Genomic DNA, 17,866 nt, shown 5'->3' with positions numbered 1-17,866 from the left:
ATATTGCATATAATTTCTCAAAATGTAAAAGATAAAAAACACACAGACACGTTGATATATAATGTATGTAAGGCTGAATTGGCACATAACGGTTTGAAACAATCATAATAAAAATATTATATTAGTAAAGCTGGTTGAAGTGGCTTAAAGACTCACTGGAACATCTCTCCTTCCTCTGATATCCTTGGCAGCAGGAGAAAGTGTACATTATGCATAACCTGAGTTTATGGTGCACACATTAATATTACACACTGATTACAGCCGTTCACTCTACGATAACTATAGTATGGAGCTTTAATCTTCCATACCGGCAATATAATCATTTGTAGGAATCAAGTTAAAATTATATATGGTCTTGGTTTATTACTCCTCTAATGCTGAGTAGTGATGCTCATTTTGAAAAATGTTCTTAACCGATAACCGACCCTCGTTAACCGATTATTAACCGTTAACTGACAAGATTTGTGCCTCGCATGCAGCGGTGCACCAGCTGCAGGAGCACAACAGATATTGGTTGACGGGGTCTCCAGTTCAGCGTCCGGGAGCGTTAACTTAGCAGCTATGATGCTGCGTGTAGTGTCGCAGACATGCAGCCACTTTCCCAGTAAAAGTCTCCATCGCACATTTAGTTTAGTTTAGCAGGTTGTCAGCTGTGTGTCTTTCCGGCGTAACTTTAGCGAGTGTCCAACAAACAGTGTGTGTATTTGTGCTCCGTTAGCAGCTCTAGCGTTGCCGGAGGCTTCGTGCTCGCCACCGACACACACGTAGTCTGCGTAACTTTCCGACAGACAGTGTGAGGTTGTTGGTGGCGTTCTAGCTGTGAACGTAGGTGTAGCAGTGTGTGGACACTTTATTAGTCGGTGAATAAATGCTACTAAACTACAACTCCTCCGCTCTGATCAAGCGAGCCGGAGAGACCGGAGTCGACTTCCTGTATCCTGCAACTCCGGCTCCGCCTCTTAAGGTGGGCTGTTAAGGTGGACCAGCTTTTCTCCTTAAAGAGACGAGCCCCTCCTCTGAGCCGCTCAGCTTTTGAGTTAATTATTAATATTTCTTTTAACCGTTTTAACCGATAGCGTTAACTGGTTAAAATGTTTAATGTCGGTTAACGGTTAAACGGTTATTTATGGACATCCCTAATGCTGAGTAATCAAGAGTTACTGGAGCACTGGCCTCTTTGATCACACCGCATTAGTGTTTATATTCATAGAAAGACTATTCCGCATTTTAACCTACGATAAGTCCGGTCAACATGGTGTGAATGATATCATGAATGATAGCTGTAGCCGTGGCTGAGTTTATCTGAGGTATAAACATCACAGACAGTTGAGTCTGAACCGAGGGGGGGAGCAGAAGGAAAAGTTAGTCCCTTCAGCTCAAACCTTTGCTCAGGGTCCGAGGAGAGACAATCGGAGCCGAGTAGAGGAGCTGGATCGAGTCCCTGCCGTCCTAGAGGTGCAAACTGGAGAGAGAAGTGGGAAATATGAACAAGGAAAACGTGTTTTAATGAAACAGTGTCGGTGAAGAGAGTGCGCCTTTTGAAGGGCCAAAAAAACGAATCAGAATGAGGACTCTCTTGATTTTTGTTTAGATAATTACCTACATTTCATGAATTTTGTGTGTTTGTGTGTTTGTACCTCAGGCTGAGGGGGGTTCACATGGATATTCATTGAGCTGTACGCCTGTAAGGTAAAACAAATCATGCAAGTCAGAAAAAGGAGTACATAAACAGGAAGTATAATGTTAGCATGGATTCAATGCGTTATGCTGTGGGCCTTGTTTTTTTAGCCTATATTTCTATACATTTGGGCAAAATTGGCACCATCAAAAGTATGCAGAATTAGCTATTAGCAGTTCCTGTTTGCAATGTACCCATGCATATACAAACAACTACCACTGGATTACTTTTATACTGAACAAAAACATGAGTTCTGGAGTTATAAGAAGTGTTGGGCATAATGATGGGGATCACACCGAACCTATAAATGTGTGTATCATGTCTGTGTGTGTTAGAGGATAGGTTCACCTTCTGTCTGCCTTAAAAACAATAGACTGGTGCTCACTATGAAACAAGTTTTACTTGCTGTAATCATTCATACTGGTCATACTGGCCATCAAGAGTTCCCTTCTTAATGTGATACCAAGTTAAAGGGACTGTTTGTAACTTCTTACACTTAGAAGTCATTACAGGTCGGTGTCCCATGCACGCTCGCGTGTGGCTACGCTGTTCAGACCCAGACTCCAACACACACTACATGGAAGCACCAAAACCACAAAGCCCGTCTGTTAAACAGTGTTGGCCACGGTCGGAGGACGCGGGGGAGACCGTAGCTTTGGTCTCCAGGGTCGGAGTCTCTGCTGTACTCTGCTCCTCTGCCTGCCTTCACTCACACACCGCGCTCATTACTCGTTACTCGCTTGCTCAGCTCGCTCCACCTCTCACGTGGATGCGCGCACACTCCACACTGCAGAAGAGTTAGTTTAGCTCTGAGAATATCTAGTGAATGTACAGTGGACGTTTGTGCAGAAATAACTGCTGCAGCTCCTCCAGACCAACAGAGGTTTCCCGTGTCTTGTGAAGTGACGGGGCTCCACTGAGAGAAACGTTATCGTCTCCGACCAAAACTCCGGCGTCTCCCCTGTTCCCTCCGGCCGCGGTCGGGAGGCTGAGGCAGGAAAAGCCAACACTAGGATCAGCATTGATTCATGGAGAGACCTTCGTCTGGTCAGCTAACATTACTGCCAAGCAGCTGAAATATAGTAATATTGTGCTTTTAGCTGACGTGTGTCTCCTCACTGTTTTGACGGATTCTCGTTCATGTCTATGTAGAGCGAGCACAAGCGACAGCAACAGGACGCTGACTTTAGTTGACTTAACGGCCACAGGTGTCACTGTTAACAAGACATTTCTGATTCTTACATAGAGTCCCTTTAAAGGGACTCTATGTAAGAATCAGAAATTGCTTGTAAACAGTGAGGCGACACACGTCAGTGTGCTTCCGTGTAGTTTGTGTTGGAGACTTGTCTGAACAGCGTAGCCACACGCGAGCGCGCATGGGACACCGACCTGCAATGATTTATACGTGTAAGAAGTTACAAACAGTCCCTTTAAGGGGCAAAATCTTCCAAAGTTAAAACTTTCGTTCAACATGTCCTCCTCACACAGTATCTCTGCCTCAAGTATCTCTCCCTCCACACCACCCCTTACCCTGACAAGGTAACACCTACCGGTGGCTCAAGAGAGATATTTGTAGGTTCTCTAGAAAAGAGGGAATTCATCGGCTGATATGAGTTATCCGGAGCAGGTGCAGCAGAGGAACTTGGGCCTGCAGGTTGATTCAAATCCTGCAAATTTGGAAGGACGATAGTGAAGTAAAAATAGCATCATAATATTATAAACAGTTGGTCTGAATGCCTGTTTTGAGGAAGTACTTACATGGTAATACACAGCCGGCGCAGATGCAGTCTGAGGAGCGGACTCGTCCCTTTTAGAAGAGCTCTTTTTACAACAGCACTTTGTCACACAGCAACAGCACAAAATCAGCGCATGGGCAACCGCGACACCGATACCAATATAAACAAACATATTAAATGGTTCTGTAAGAGCAGAAGAAGGGGGAGAGGAGGGTTATGGTAATTCTTTATCATCATTTACATACATTTTTCCAAAATAATGTGCTGCTGCTCACTAGGGTTATTTTGTACCACCACTTCCGTAGTCAGGGCCAGGTTGCCTTGCGGGTCTATGAACTCAAAGGTGCCAGAGTCGGTGCTTTTCACAGGATCAATAACAAAGCGATCCTGCTTAACCTCAATAGGGAAAAAGTTATTTCCTATTTCGTGTTGGGTGCTGTGACCTCTTTCTATCAATGTGAATGGCGGCTTCCCCTCAGGTGTAAAAGTCACAGTCCACAGGGTGTCAGTCGGTACTCGAGGATACTTGATGGCGAGCATCTCGTTCACCTTTGCAGGAATGGTTCTTTTGTTCGCTGTGTGATAAAGAGTATAAGAACATTTAATCAGATGTGCAGCAGTCTAAAAGCTCACATGCAGCTTCTATCAAGTTCCTAATATCACCTTCTATTGCGAGCCCTTTCCGAGACAGCAAAGTGTTGTCTTTTGCTCTGACGTTGTAGTGGCCCATGTCATCCTGAGTGAGGTCCTTCATCACCCAGCCATTATGCTTTATCGACCCTCTACTTCTCTGACTGGTCGGAGCAGTGCGATTCCACAGGACCGTTTGCGTTTTCACTTTGCCAAGGGGAGTGAACTCCAGGAATTCAGCCTCTCTAGGAATATTAATGGAATATATATCCCCGTAATACTGCGTTATCGTCTCAGAACATTCTGAAAAAAGCACATACAAAAAAAACTTATTGCACACACCTAATAGAAATACTTATTCCCACAAAGGTTTTCTGATTGAATAGAGCCTTTAAATATAAAAAATATTGTAAAATTCTCACCCTTAATTGTCAGTGAGAGGATAACGTGTGTTCTATTGCCATTAGTTGACACGGAAAAAGATCCGCCGTCATGTCTTTCAGTCAAATCTGTGAATCTAACCCGGCCAAGGGAAACTTTGAGGCGTCGGTCCTTTGACTGGATCGGTGGACGACACAAAGACATTTAACTCAGGACAGACTTCAGTTTGCTGTATGACTTCCGTCATATATTCCACATCTTGGATGTCATAGCAACATTGGTGATGGTATAAATTATTGCGCCAAAAGCTGCTCACCTTCCCCTCATCCATCAGGAGCTTCCTGGATCCCGATTTCGAAATGAAGTACAGCGGTCCATCAAATATGGGTGGTGAATAAGAAAACGGCAACGTCAAACTGCTGCCGTAGCACTCCGACACAGATCTAACAGATGAAGCTTCGATCAGACAGACACAAGAGAAGAAGAGATAGATGGAGGGATACGTTAAGATAAGTCAGATATAAAACATCTGAGAACATGTGGATAACATACTGTAAGCAATACATTTGATACCAATCACAGAAAAAATTGTGAATTATTTTGTATATGCGTGAATGTAATAATAGCTGCAGATGTAAACCAACTTCTTTTGGCTGGACCGCAGAGGGCCAGCCCGACAAACGCAAAAGTCTGTCACTGACTGACTGAGTGATGAAGTTACAGGATTGGTCGGCCGACTGTTGGAGTTTCCTCATTGGTCGTTGCTCTTTCAAAATGAAAAGGCGGAGAACAGTTCTGCGTTTACGTTTTCTGAGGAGCGTGTCAGCGATTCAATGCATCATTACATAGTGCTGTTGTTGTGCATGTGCTATTGTTTATGTTCGTTTAAGTTACGTGTGCTGTGCTTCGTATTGTGTTACCGTGCATTCACACCAAGCGCGAAGCAAATTTTCGCTTCGCTTTCCTCCAGAAATAACCACTGTTGCTGCTTTGTACGTGTTGTGGAAGTCCCAGTTATGTCAGAAAACCAAACGCTGTCGTGTCTGGGTTCATAATGTCACCCGGCGGCGAGCTGTATTCACATACTGTATCTGTATCTAGCGAGCAACACGCCGTCAATATCGCTGTCGATCATGTTCATTTAATTGTGGGAAGCCAAAATCGTAGTCGTAATATTTGATTAATTGTGCCGCCCTACTTTGAGTGACGTATCTGGGAGCCAATCGGTAAACTACAACTACTTTCAAATTATGCTAGCTTTCCAACATCGTCGACCCTACCTTTAACTAAGTGAATGAATTTAAAGGTCAAATGTAAGTGTAATGTAAGTAGGGCCTAGACATGAACGAGCATTGCTCAACACAGTGAGGAGACACACGTCAGCTAAAAGCACAATATCACTCTATATTTCAGCTGCTTGGCAGTAATGTTAGCTGACCAGATGAAGGTCTCTCCATGAATCAATGCTGATCCTAGTGTCGGCTTTTCCTGCTTCAGCCTCCGGGGCTCCGCAGCGAGAAACGTTATCGTCTCCGACCGGCACAATAACGTTTCTCTCTGCGGAGCCCCGTCACTTCACAAGACACGGGAAACCTCTGTTGGTCTGGAGGAGCTGCAGCGTTTATTTCTGCCCAAACGTCCACTGTACATTCACTAGATATTCTCAGAGCTAAACTAACTATTCTGCAGTGTGGAGTGTGCGCGCATGCACGTGTAGAGGTGGAGCAAGACAGCGAGAACGTGCGCGGTGTGTGAGTGAAGGCAAGCAGGCAACGGAGCAGAGACTCCGGCCACACACGAGCTTGCATGGGATCCCGACCCGGTAGATTTATACGTGTAAAAACTTACAAGCAGTCCCTTTAAAGCTAATAAAACGCAAAAGGATGTAGAATATAGACCTGGTCCAAAAGATTGTTTTGTATACTTGATAATCTGTGTTTGGGTTGTAAAATAAATGCTGTGAAATTCCAAAGGGTCAGGAAGGAATGATGTCAAAGGTGAAACTGATCACATGACATCTAAGGTCATTGATCCCTTCTGTGTGGTGCCGGTACAACCGACCCCGGTCTCCCCTACAGCGCACAAGTAAGGACAGGTAAATGTGAAACGGGTTAAACCCGGAAGCACTTCTTCTGCGAGGCTGTTTGATCTATTTTATTATATACTCACCACCCAACAGGTGGACGCAGCAAACAGTCAGGTAGAAGATCAACATGTCCTGCAGAGACAGGAGACGTTTATTATCAGTTTATTATCAGTTTATTATCAACACATGTGACCAGTTCTACCAGAGAGCTCAACAACATCTGGACACATCCAGCACAACATTAGAATAAAACCTGACAAACAGTTGAATAACTCACTGCAGAGTTCTTCCCTTCTGTGTTCCGGTCGAGTTTGAGTTTTACTAGAGGAAGAAAGAAAACAACAGAACTGGGAGAGGCTTCTCTTCTCGCGCTGCTCTGTCTGCGTCATCACTGCGCAAACTGCAAACTGCGCAAATCTATCAGGCGGTGATCCCAACGAACCAAGGAGTGTGTGTGTGTGTGTGTGTGTGTGTGTGTGTGTGTGTTGGCCCCAAGATAAATCTTAGAGGTCATAATATGATTAAATGCTTTAGATCAGGGGTCTTCAACGTTTTTCAGGCCAAGGACCCCCAAACTGATGGAGAGATGGAGCAGGGACCCCCTACTATATATATTGTATAAAATAGTGTTTTATATTAAACTGGGCCTAGTGCCATGTATAAATGTACATTGTTATTGTGCATTCAATACTAAGCTATTCAAATAATACACAGGTTCATATATTCATGTTTTTATTCTATACACGTGCAAGGTACAGTGAGTAGATAAATTGTAATAAATAATAATAATTCGAGGACCCCCTACTGAAGACCTCTGCTTTAGATGATTTGTTTTGTCTGATTCAAGATTCAAGAGTTTTATTTGCCATTAGCACTATCAGTACATTGGAATTCTGAGCAGTTTACACCGAGTCAGCTTTAAGAAAAGAAAAAAGGTAGAAAAGGCACAAGGTAATTACAGTACAAAATAAGTAGCACATTCAACTCAACACAATAAATAAATAAATTATTAAAATGTAAAACACCCTCAGTGTAGTCAATAAATAAACTAAACTACCCTCTGCACAGGAATGATACCCCCAGAATACAAACATACAGTATATATACACGTATATATATATATATATATATATATATATATATATATATGCTCCATGACCATGTCAAAAGAATTTGTATTGTAATTTTGCAGATTTTTTTTGCCAAGTTGTTTGTGTAGGATTTATTATTTTAAAGGTACTATATGTAACAATGTACATGTATTAATCGCTTTGTATTGCCATTGTGTGAACGGATTGTAATGTTTCAAAATGAACAAAAAAAACAATAAATATAATATTGAAAAAAAACAAAACTGCGCTCTCTGTGCGCTAATTGCGTATTTTATACCCAGGAACTGGCACAATTACGCAGCAAACACGTGACGCACGTTGCGCAGCAGCAGCTGAGAATATAATCCATCAGGAGAAGAGGAGCTCAGTGCGCATGCGCAGCTCTGCAGAGGACGGTGTTATCCTCTTATCACCATTCACACAGAAAAACAGTCACCTCATAACATCCAGAGGAGGGTTTATTCAGTTATTCTTCACACATCCTGCAGGTGAGTTCACACTGAGAGACTGTGGGATCATGTGTGTTTACTTTAACTGGAGCTGATAGAACTGCTGCATCGCAGTAAAATGTTGTTGGACACCTGAGTGGACATGAGACAGGAGACAGCAGACAGCAGACAGCAGACAGGGCGTCATGCATCACTGTGGACATTATTCATGTGTAGAGGATGTGTCTCTCTGCAGGAGCATCACCACAGTTCATCACCTCCTGTAGCTGGTATTGATTGATGATTGATGATGGAGGGTGATGATGAATGACAATATCTGTCCACACGACTCTGTCCTTTACAGCTGAAGATGTCCTCCTGTGTCCTGCTCACTGCCCTGTTTGCCCTTCCTCTCTCTATGGGTAAGTTCATGAATATAACATTGGTTCCACTTTTAATCCTTTTGGTTGTAATGGCTTAAATAATAATTTACTAATGCTGTATATATGTATATATATATATTGTCTTTTATTACTTTTATTATTTTAAAGAACTACTGTCATTATTGAACTCAACATTATTATTCATATATATATATATATATGTATATATATATATATCAACTTCACTCCTGAGAAGAAAACAATTGGGTTGCCAGGTTGTGGAAAATCCCCTTTGACTGGTGTTAATCCTTTTTTTTAATGTGGTAGTAATAATGTTGATAAACCACCAACTGCAATCCCTATTTTTGATAATCGCCGTACATTTTTCATATACAAATGTTAATGAAGTCATCAACAAAGAGTCACAGATTTCTCTCTTTAAGATAAGATAAGATAAGATAAGATAAGATATACTTTATTGTCCCACAGGGAAATATAGGCCACTGCATCACACAACATACCAAAGTCACAATGTACACACACTCACGCATAAAACATGGATCATACATACACTCGTGCATGAACGTGCTCAAATTCACATGTTGAGTGCGAGACAGTAGTTCTTAAAATAATAAAAGACAATAGTTTGAAATACTAAGATCAAGTATAATAATCATACCAGATAATAAATAATCATACATCATCAACATCAGTACTCGGTATCGGCCGATACTCGAAGTCCAGGTATCAGTATCGGGGCTGAAAAAGTCGTATGGGTGCATCCCTACTAGAAAGTCACGTAAATGTAAATCCAAACTGTACAAGACATCACTAAAAGGTTCTTAACATAATCTGTCAAATCCACAGTTGTAAATCTTAATTTGTTGTTAGTAACTGGATTATGGTCCAGATAATCCGCAGCTCTTTTCCTGGAGGTCAGAGGTCAAACAGTCCATTTGAGGGTTGAATTTTACATAAACAAAGTCAGGGCTCTCCTGATTTGTCAGCCTATTAACTGTTAATAAAACCCACTCAATATATCAATTCATTTTATACTTATATACTCAATTTATACACATGTCGGGTTCTTTTGCTGACTTTGTTTTGGGGAAAAACATTTTGTTTTAGGGCAGAAGTTCAGCGTTTCACTGATTTAATGAGCTAAAAAGTCAAATGAAGTATCATAAATACCACAACCTGGAAAAACCCAAAGTTATTCTTAGAACTGATCTATAAAGAATTATGATGTGTTTCTACTAGAACATGTTTACATGCTGTAATGTTAAAAAAAAACACTTTATTTTTCTCATACTGTCTGCCTGAATATACCTGTATTCACCCTCTGTCTGAAACGCTCCGTTTTAGTGCATTTCAACGGAATTGTGTTGCTAGGCAACAGCTTGGGTCCATGTTTACTTCCTGTCAGCTGATGTTATTTACATACACTGCAACAGAAAATAAACTGGGACACATTTAGAATGTTTGTGACATCACAAATGGACAGACGGCTTGTTTCAAACGCGCAATATCTGAATACGGGCTGTGTGTATTTCTCCGTATATTGAGCGTTTTGATAATTTAACAGTATTTATATAGCACTTAAACCTGCTTTATAATATAAAAGACATGAAAATCTCACTTTTTACAATATGGGACCTTTAAGATGTAGCCTGTCTAATCTCATCGGGTAGAGTAAAGTTTCTATAATAGAACGAGGACTCTGTGCTATGACGAGCTCTAAAACCTGACTGAAAACAATTCAAGGATTTATTAAACATTAATGAAGTCATTAATTACTGTACAACTTATAAACCCATTACCAATGAAATGGTGAACTCTATTAGAAACCTTCAGTAATATTCCAGTGTATGTGAGGTCTGGAGGAGATTAATAATAATAATAATCAGATTAATTCTGCTCTTCTCACCGCAGGTTGGGTCGTACTAAGTGAGTCATATGCGTCACATGTCCTTCACCTACAGAAACATCTTCTCTGGAGGAGGTCAATGACCTTCTTTTCTTTTGTCTCTCCTGCAGGTGAAAGAGAAGCCCAGGTGGTGTGTGCTGGGAGGGAGTTTCGTCTTCCCGTGTACTCGACGTCCAGAATGGTGACTTTTACACCGGACCCCGAGGGGCCGAGGCGCGTCCTGCTGGACAAAACCGTAGTGAGTGGAAGTGTGTCCGTGCTTTCTGTTTGTTTCATGTGTGTGTGTGTGTGTACAGATTTCCAAAAACCTATTGACTGTACAACTGCAGGTGAAGGACCGGCGGTTCGAGTGGACCAGAGATAAGATGCTCGTCCTGAAAGAAGTGACTCACGCCGATCAGGGACTTTACGCCATCAAACTGTTCTCTGGATTCACCTACGAGGCCGTTCGCTTGACTGTTTCAGGTACAATAGTTTCACAGTGCATCAGCTGCTTCTTTGATTGGCTTGACATTGATGTAAAAATATTACGTTACAAGTAAAACAGTCGTAATATTACGAGAAAAAAGTCATAACTTTACGAGAAAAAAGTAAAAATATTACGGAAATAAAGTTATAACTTTACGAGAAAAAAGTTGTAACATTACGAGAATAAAGTCATTACTTTAAGAGAATTTTTTTTGTAATATTACGAGAATAAAGTCATAACTTCACGAGAAAAAAGTTGTAATATTACGAGAATATAGTCATAACTTTACAAGAAAAAAAGTCGTAATATTACGAGAATAAAATCATAGCTTTACATGAAAAAAAGTAATTTCCCTTCTCCACTAAAGAGTCAGTTTCCTCCATCAGGTCCGTGTGGTTCTTTCTTCAGAATAAACGCAGTATTTCTTGTGCATCTTTTCCAGGTCCTGATACTGATGATAAAGTGGTGCTGATGTGCCAAAAGATGAAGTTAAAGATTGGTTATTTGTGAAACCTAAACTAAAGCATAACTAAGATGCTCCAAGTTCCTCATTTTCACACAGCTGCTCTATTTCCCCTCTAAAATAACATGTACAATTACTACTTTATAATACTATGACAAGTATAGCACCTCACAATTGTACTTAAGAACAGTACTTGAGTAAGAGTACTTTCCACTGCTGCTGATCGTTCTCTCCTCCCTCCCTCTTCAGAGTGCATCAAGTCCTACCCCAGAAACTACGGGGAGAAGTTTGAGCACAGCATCCCTGAGAACGGCTCCCTGCTGGAGTTTTCTCCCCGCGGTGCTCCGCCCGAGGCCATGCCGGTCGTGCTGTGGAACCGGACGGACCCCGAGACCAGCGACGCGGGCCGGGGCCGGCTGCTGCGGGGCGGGAAGGTCTGGGTGGCCGACAGAGTGACGCAAGCGGACCAAGGCAACTACACCGTGAGAGACGGCGAGGGGAAGGTCGTGTCCCGCTGCACCCTCTCCGTCCGCGGTGAGCACAGACAGACGATGGAGAGGATGACTTTTAGGAAGCTGACTGATGAATGTCTTTAGGATCCTGTCATCTATAACATTTATATTTTGTATCTTTTCCTTCCATCCTCTCATACCGTCCTTCATTCTGCACCCCCTTGTCTTTGTGTTGGTGACCCTGCATGTGGGTGCAGGGCACTCCTTCAATGTCACCCGCTTCACCAAGGAGTCTCTAAACCTGCCCCTCTTTCTTCCCGTCCCTCACGCCCACCTCATTTTTACCCCCACCCGATACCCTGACGAATCCTCCCTGGGCCCTTTTGACCCCAAGCCCCCCCGCGGCCCCGTGCAGCTGCTCCGCGAGGGCCACATAACGGACCACGACCTGCGCTACAGGGGCCTCGTCTCTCTGGGCAGGAACGGCACCGTCAATGAGGTCATCATAGTGAGGCTGACGTCGAGGCACGACGGGGTGTATGAGGTCAGAGATGTGGTCGGCAACCTGGTGTCCTCCACCTGGTTGCAGGTGATCGGTGAGTGACGGCGTTGCGTTTAAATGTTGAGTTTTTCTTCGTTTCCTCACATTCTGATCACTGATATCCGTCCCGTCTCCGTGTCTCTGCTCTCTCCAGAAAAGGGAGGCAGATGGCGATCTCTTCTCAAGTCCATCACGGTCCCTTCTGGCATGTTTGTGTCGCTGGCTGGTTTCATCCTGTTCATGAAGCGGTACCCGAACTGCAGCGTGTCGCAGATCATCGCCAGCATCAGGGCAAATCGCACGCCACCGGCCAACCCTCCGAGGGTCAACATCCAGGTGAGGAAATCAGGAGGACCTGGTTAGTGGCTGAGACAGAATTAATATGAGGTCCATACTACATATTGTTCTGCTTATATATACATTAATAAATACACCAGTTAACATGAAACTAGAGAGTAGAAGTAGTGTTGGTTATTAGTACGACATGTGGGTAGTTTATATGGAACAGATTAAATATGGTATTAACAGAACCAATACGGGACTCCATCGCTTTATTAATCCAGTGCTTTGCAGCTTTACTGCATAATGTGATTTAATCCATCTCTTAAAGTTTCCATACTGTCTGAAGCCATATCTTGTATGAGGCAGTTCTGTCCGTTGAGAATCCGTCATAAATGCGTCTAAATGCTGAGGTTGACTGAAACAGATATAAAACATACAGACAGGCGACAAATTAAAGAGTTAAACTGAATACATGAGTGGAGAAACATGAGAAATGCAGATAGCTCCATACAGGGTGAGAGGGGTCACTGGATGGTTTGATGGGTTTGAAGAAGATGAGAATCATTTGTTGTTGTGTCCTTCACGGTCTCAAGATCTCAACCCAGTTGAACACCTGTGGCAGAATGTTCTTCATCTGTCCAGTAGAGACCCAAATACCTCCACAATCTATGACAAGGAGCATTAAAGCTGTTCTTCACTTCACTAATCCATAAATTTATCTCCTTTTTTTCTTCATTCGTCACTCACCTGTAGGTCATATGATGATATACGATTGCACATCCCTTGTTTTTTTCTGTAGGCCTATTGTTTAAATGTAATGGAAATTAATATTAATATTAATTTAAATTAAAATGTGTATATATATATATATACATATATATATATACAGGAATATACAGGAATATACAGGTGGGGGGAGAAGAAGTAGTGTTAGTTATTAGTACACCATGTGGGTAGTTTATATGGAACAGATTAAATATATATAAATATATATAAATTAATCTCATTGTAAATGAAGTATAGCCTTTGTTATTTATGACGGAGTATGAAAGGCCACATTGAGGGGAAAAAAATCAGAGATTACGAAAAAAAAGTCATACTATTTCAAGAAAAAAGTCGTAATTTAATGAGAATAAAGTCATAACTTTACGAGAAAAATAGTTTCAATATTACGAGAATATATAAATTTAAATTTAAATTAAATTAAGTTAAATTAATTTCCATATATATATATATATATATATATATATATATATATATATATGCTTCTTTACCTCCTCTATGTGTATGAAATAATCCCTAATAAATAAATAGTTTGTATAACATTGAATAGTTACACTAAATATCGTGTTATTATTGCTTATGGACAATTATTGCCATGACTATACACTCTCCTCCTGCGGTAACCACGAATAACTTCACTTTTGTGTACGTTGTAAGTTTTATTTTGAAATGATTCACCGGACGTGGGAGTCTGCTATTATGGCTGCATTGATGCTACTTTGACTAATTAATCAGTTCCTCGCTGTCACCACTAGAGGGCAGCACACACTCCTGATTTAAAATACACAGGAGTTGTGTGCTGCCCTCTAGTGGTGACAGCGAGGAACTGATTAATTAGTCAAAGTGACGTCAATGCAGACATTATAGCATAGTATCACTTCCGGTGAATCATTTCAAAATAAAACTTTCAACATACACAGAAGTGCAGTTACTCGTTGTCACCAGGAGGGCATGGCAATAATTGGCCTTAAGCAATAATAACATGACAAATACACGATATTTAGTATAAATATTTAATGTTATACAGAGTATTCTTTAGGGATTACTTTGGACACATAAACAACAACATTTCCCTTGTGTTTCCTATATTGTGTTGACAGGAAGATGCAAGGGATTATTAACAATAGGTCACTGCTGTTAAATTGTTAATAACTATTAAATATAAATCATCATAGCCCTTCAAATTAAAGCAAAAAAACATGAATGTCTCGCAGCATTTAGTGTGACGTCATTATAAAGACTGACTTGTATCAAAAAACCCTCACAAACAAACAAAGCATGTGAGTGGAATCATGAGGATCCCCCTGGTATTACTGGATTAATGAGGTAAATTCATGTGCTCCCTTGGAAAAAATAACCTCTGCTATAAGAGGTAGCCCACAGCTTTTCTATAGGAGATGGGATCCATGGATCACTTATATACAATCTTCTTAACTTTACCTTTCTATGGTATTTACTTAATTATTAATTATTATTTTCTGTGTGCTGTTTTTTTTTGTTTTTTTCTACATTTATTTAATTAATTAATTAATTTATTTATTTATTTCTATCTTACTACCATGCATTATTTTATTGTAGTACTTATTACTTTTATCTTTAACTAGCTAATTAAATTATTTAAAAAAATATTTTTATGTAATTTATTCTGTAACTTTTAATTAATTAATTAATTAATTTAAGGTTTCAATCTTACTACCATGAATTATATTATTATAAAACATATTACTTTTAATTCTAACTAATTAAATTACTTTAAAAATATTTTTATGTTATTTATTTTATTTTATTTTTTATTTATTTTATTTATTTTACCTTTGGTAAAAAATAACATAACTTTACCTCTCAGGGTGGGAAGAAGGCTGGACCTGTGTCTGTGTGGGAGTGGGAAGCGATGTGTATGTGTGTATATACTGTATGTATGTACATATTAAAGGTTAAATGTAAGATATAATATTTTTGTATTACGGCACCGGTGTTATGTTTTGTTATGTTTGTTATGCTATTGTTTGGAAAAAAGGAATAAAAAGAATTTTCCAAAAAAACAAAAACAAAAAGCATGTGAGTTAGTTTCACTATAATAATAATATAAAATCAGTTGTGAGTTAATTCTCTGTGACTCATTTAAACCAAGTAGCTGTGACTTATACGTGTCTATATGTGTGTTTATCTGTGCAGGATTACAGCCAGCCCAGCCCTCAGCCCTCAGGCTTCTACAGTCACTCTCAACAGCCGGGGACACCGAGAAAATTCACCCCGAGAGCCAGTCCGACTCATAATGTAAGGCTGATTACATCAAATGAGTTAACAGGTTTTGTGTCTTTGATTAGAAATGTTAAATATGATTGTGTCTGTGTACAGTACGTGTACCATAATATGTGTCTGTGTTTGTATTTCCAGAGTTACAGTCCGGTTATGGCGGGAACTCCGAGATCTGATAACCAGGAAGCGTACAGATCGGCAGCTCGGAGCTCCCCTCGTCATAATCCAACCACTGAGGTACAGTAGTACTACAACTCCAGCTGTGAGTATTTCCATATGTCACAAACTAAAATGTATTTTTACATTTGTATCCCTTCCTATAGCGGGACACATCTCATCACAACAACAACAACGATGAGGAGGAGGAGGAGAGAAGGATTTCCTTCTCGGTGCCCGGGGCGTCAGACTGCCTCCACTCCTGCGAGGACTGCGTTCAATTCCAGATCAAAAAAGATGGAAATATAGAAAAGTGGAGCAAATCACAAGGATGCTTTTCCACGCTGCCACTAGACAGGGACACGTCTGACTCCTGCAGCGTTTACACGTCAGAGAAACTGAACTTCTTATAAAAGAAGCTGAAGGAAGAAAGAATAAAACGTGGAGAAACTACAGTGTTGGATTCTCTGGTGTAGAAAGAAAACACCTCACCTGTGCCTTTTGCATCTTAGTTTTAACAGTTCGGTATCAATATTGCATGTCATTTTTCATGTGATTTTCTGAAGCATGAGTTGAGCCTTCCTGTCTCTGATTACATATTTCTTGACACTGTTTGATGGTGCTCCTGAAATCTCCTGCTGTTACCTACCTCCAGACCCTCAGGACCAGTCTGATCTGCACCGTATTCGCTGAGTGTCGGTACGTTTGTGATGTGATCTTTAGGGCTAACGTAGAAAATTCGAATTATGATACAAAAAAAGTTTGCAAAAAGGGAATTCTTAATAAGTACTGTACAGTAATAGAGAGTTAGTGGACGTGTTTTCCTTCATTCATCATGTTAACCATTCCTAACTTGTCATGTTAAATATCCGCTCCGCAGTACAGTGTTTTTTTGCAATGATATATAGTGTATCTTACCCTCGAGGTAACTGTAGTAAGAATAGCTATGTGAAACGTAACATGTTCCACCAAATATTGCAATAGCCTATTAATGTGTGAACTGTGTACAGGATAATATCTGATCACCAAATCTTTATAGTGAGCAAAGAGGTCGGACTGCTGCTTGTGATATTTTTGGACGTCATCTCTTAAACAATAAAATATAACTTTATCTTTAACACACATTTTAGATGATTTTTTTTCCCTCCAATGTTCTGTGTGTTTGTCGGTAACCCACAATTATTTTCATTATCGATTAATCTGTGGAATTTCATGAATTGTATAAAATATCAGGAAGTGACAAATAGTTCCCAAAGCTCAAGATGGCATGTTAAAAACTAAAGATATTTAACTTATTTTAATTTTAACTGAAGAAAGCACATTATACCCACAATTGAGAAGATGTAAACATTAAATATTTTGTATTTTTGCTTGATAAATGACTACAACGATTAACCGACTGTCAAAATTATTGTCAATTTTCTGTCTATTATTTGTAACCTTTCAGACAATATTGGGATATTTAAGTTTATAAAATGTCAGAAAATAATGAAAAATGCCAGTCACAATGTCCTAAGGCCTAACATGGTTTTGTAATGTATTGTTTGTTTTGTCCAACCAGCATTACAAAACCCCAAAATATTAAATTTAATGTCACATAAAACCAAAAAAAATCCACAATGAAAAGCTGGAAATAGTGAATATTTGGAATGTTTGCTTAAAAATATTATCATGATAGTTGTTGATTATTATTCTGTCAGTTGACCCTTTGATTAAGTGACCAATTGGTTAGCTCTAGTGATGTTTACATGCATATTTATTCATGAATTGTATAAAATATCAGGGAGTGACAAAAGGTTCCCAAAGCTCAAGGTGGCATGTTAAAAACTAAAGATATTCAACTTAGCTTAGCTACAGTTTTTCCTTTGTTTTATTTATTAGTAGGATTTTGTGTGCCCTCTTTGTAAAGCGTCCTTGGGTTTCTTGAGAGGCGCTATATGAGTCCATATTATTATTATTAGTTATTATTATTATTATTATTAATAATTATTTTATTTTGAGAATATGTAAACATTGAATATTTTGTATTTTTGCTTCATAAATGACTTTAAACTTTTAATAGACTGTCAAAATTATTATTTTTTTTATTTCAAAATTACA

General features: G+C 39.9%; 2 protein-coding genes across 7 annotated transcripts in view; one reads left to right on the top strand and one right to left on the bottom strand.

Moving 5' to 3' along the window:
• The window catches only part of LOC119494006, a 32,720-nt gene extending 15,562 nt beyond the window's left edge, over positions 1 to 17,158 (top strand). Inside the window, exons 1-11 of one of the 5 annotated variants that reach the window (XM_037779601.1) lie at positions 7,738 to 8,111; positions 8,416 to 8,473; positions 10,367 to 10,381; positions 10,472 to 10,599; positions 10,691 to 10,826; positions 11,543 to 11,827; positions 12,003 to 12,341; positions 12,441 to 12,622; positions 15,527 to 15,628; positions 15,749 to 15,847; positions 15,934 to 17,158. In XM_037779601.1, the coding sequence (XP_037635529.1) occupies positions 8,422 to 8,473; positions 10,367 to 10,381; positions 10,472 to 10,599; positions 10,691 to 10,826; positions 11,543 to 11,827; positions 12,003 to 12,341; positions 12,441 to 12,622; positions 15,527 to 15,628; positions 15,749 to 15,847; positions 15,934 to 16,179 (1,584 nt within the window). In that variant the 5' untranslated portion in view covers positions 7,738 to 8,111; positions 8,416 to 8,421 and the 3' untranslated portion in view covers positions 16,180 to 17,158. Of the gene's footprint in view, positions 1 to 7,737; positions 8,112 to 8,415; positions 8,474 to 10,366; positions 10,382 to 10,471; positions 10,600 to 10,690; positions 10,827 to 11,542; positions 11,828 to 12,002; positions 12,342 to 12,440; positions 12,623 to 15,526; positions 15,629 to 15,748; positions 15,848 to 15,933 lie in introns of those variants that run through there. The other 4 variants (XM_037779600.1, XM_037779599.1, XM_037779603.1 and 1 more) reach the window with 4 other exon arrangements.
• Positions 1,018 to 6,936, bottom strand: LOC119494011. 2 transcript variants are annotated; one of them, XM_037779611.1, is made up of 10 exons: positions 6,789 to 6,936; positions 6,595 to 6,643; positions 4,742 to 4,881; positions 4,467 to 4,602; positions 4,078 to 4,347; positions 3,690 to 3,989; positions 3,437 to 3,597; positions 3,229 to 3,345; positions 1,638 to 1,682; positions 1,018 to 1,462 (listed from the first exon to the last, which is right to left on the bottom strand). In XM_037779611.1, the coding sequence occupies exons 2-10, from the start codon at positions 6,638 to 6,640 to the stop codon at positions 1,268 to 1,270; spliced, it is 1,410 nt and encodes a 469-aa protein (XP_037635539.1). In that variant the 5' UTR covers positions 6,641 to 6,643; positions 6,789 to 6,936; the 3' UTR covers positions 1,018 to 1,267. The 2 variants fall into 2 exon arrangements, with proteins under 2 accessions (XP_037635539.1, XP_037635540.1); XM_037779612.1 differs by having other exon boundaries at positions 3,437 to 3,598; positions 3,697 to 3,989.
• Positions 17,159 to 17,866: the final 708 nt, after the last annotated feature.

This window comes from Sebastes umbrosus, chromosome 9 (assembly GCF_015220745.1).
Source record: "Sebastes umbrosus isolate fSebUmb1 chromosome 9, fSebUmb1.pri, whole genome shotgun sequence".
In the NCBI taxonomy this organism is placed as follows: domain Eukaryota; kingdom Metazoa; phylum Chordata; class Actinopteri; order Perciformes; family Sebastidae; genus Sebastes; species Sebastes umbrosus.
This window is presented reverse-complemented; position numbering and strand designations above follow the sequence as displayed.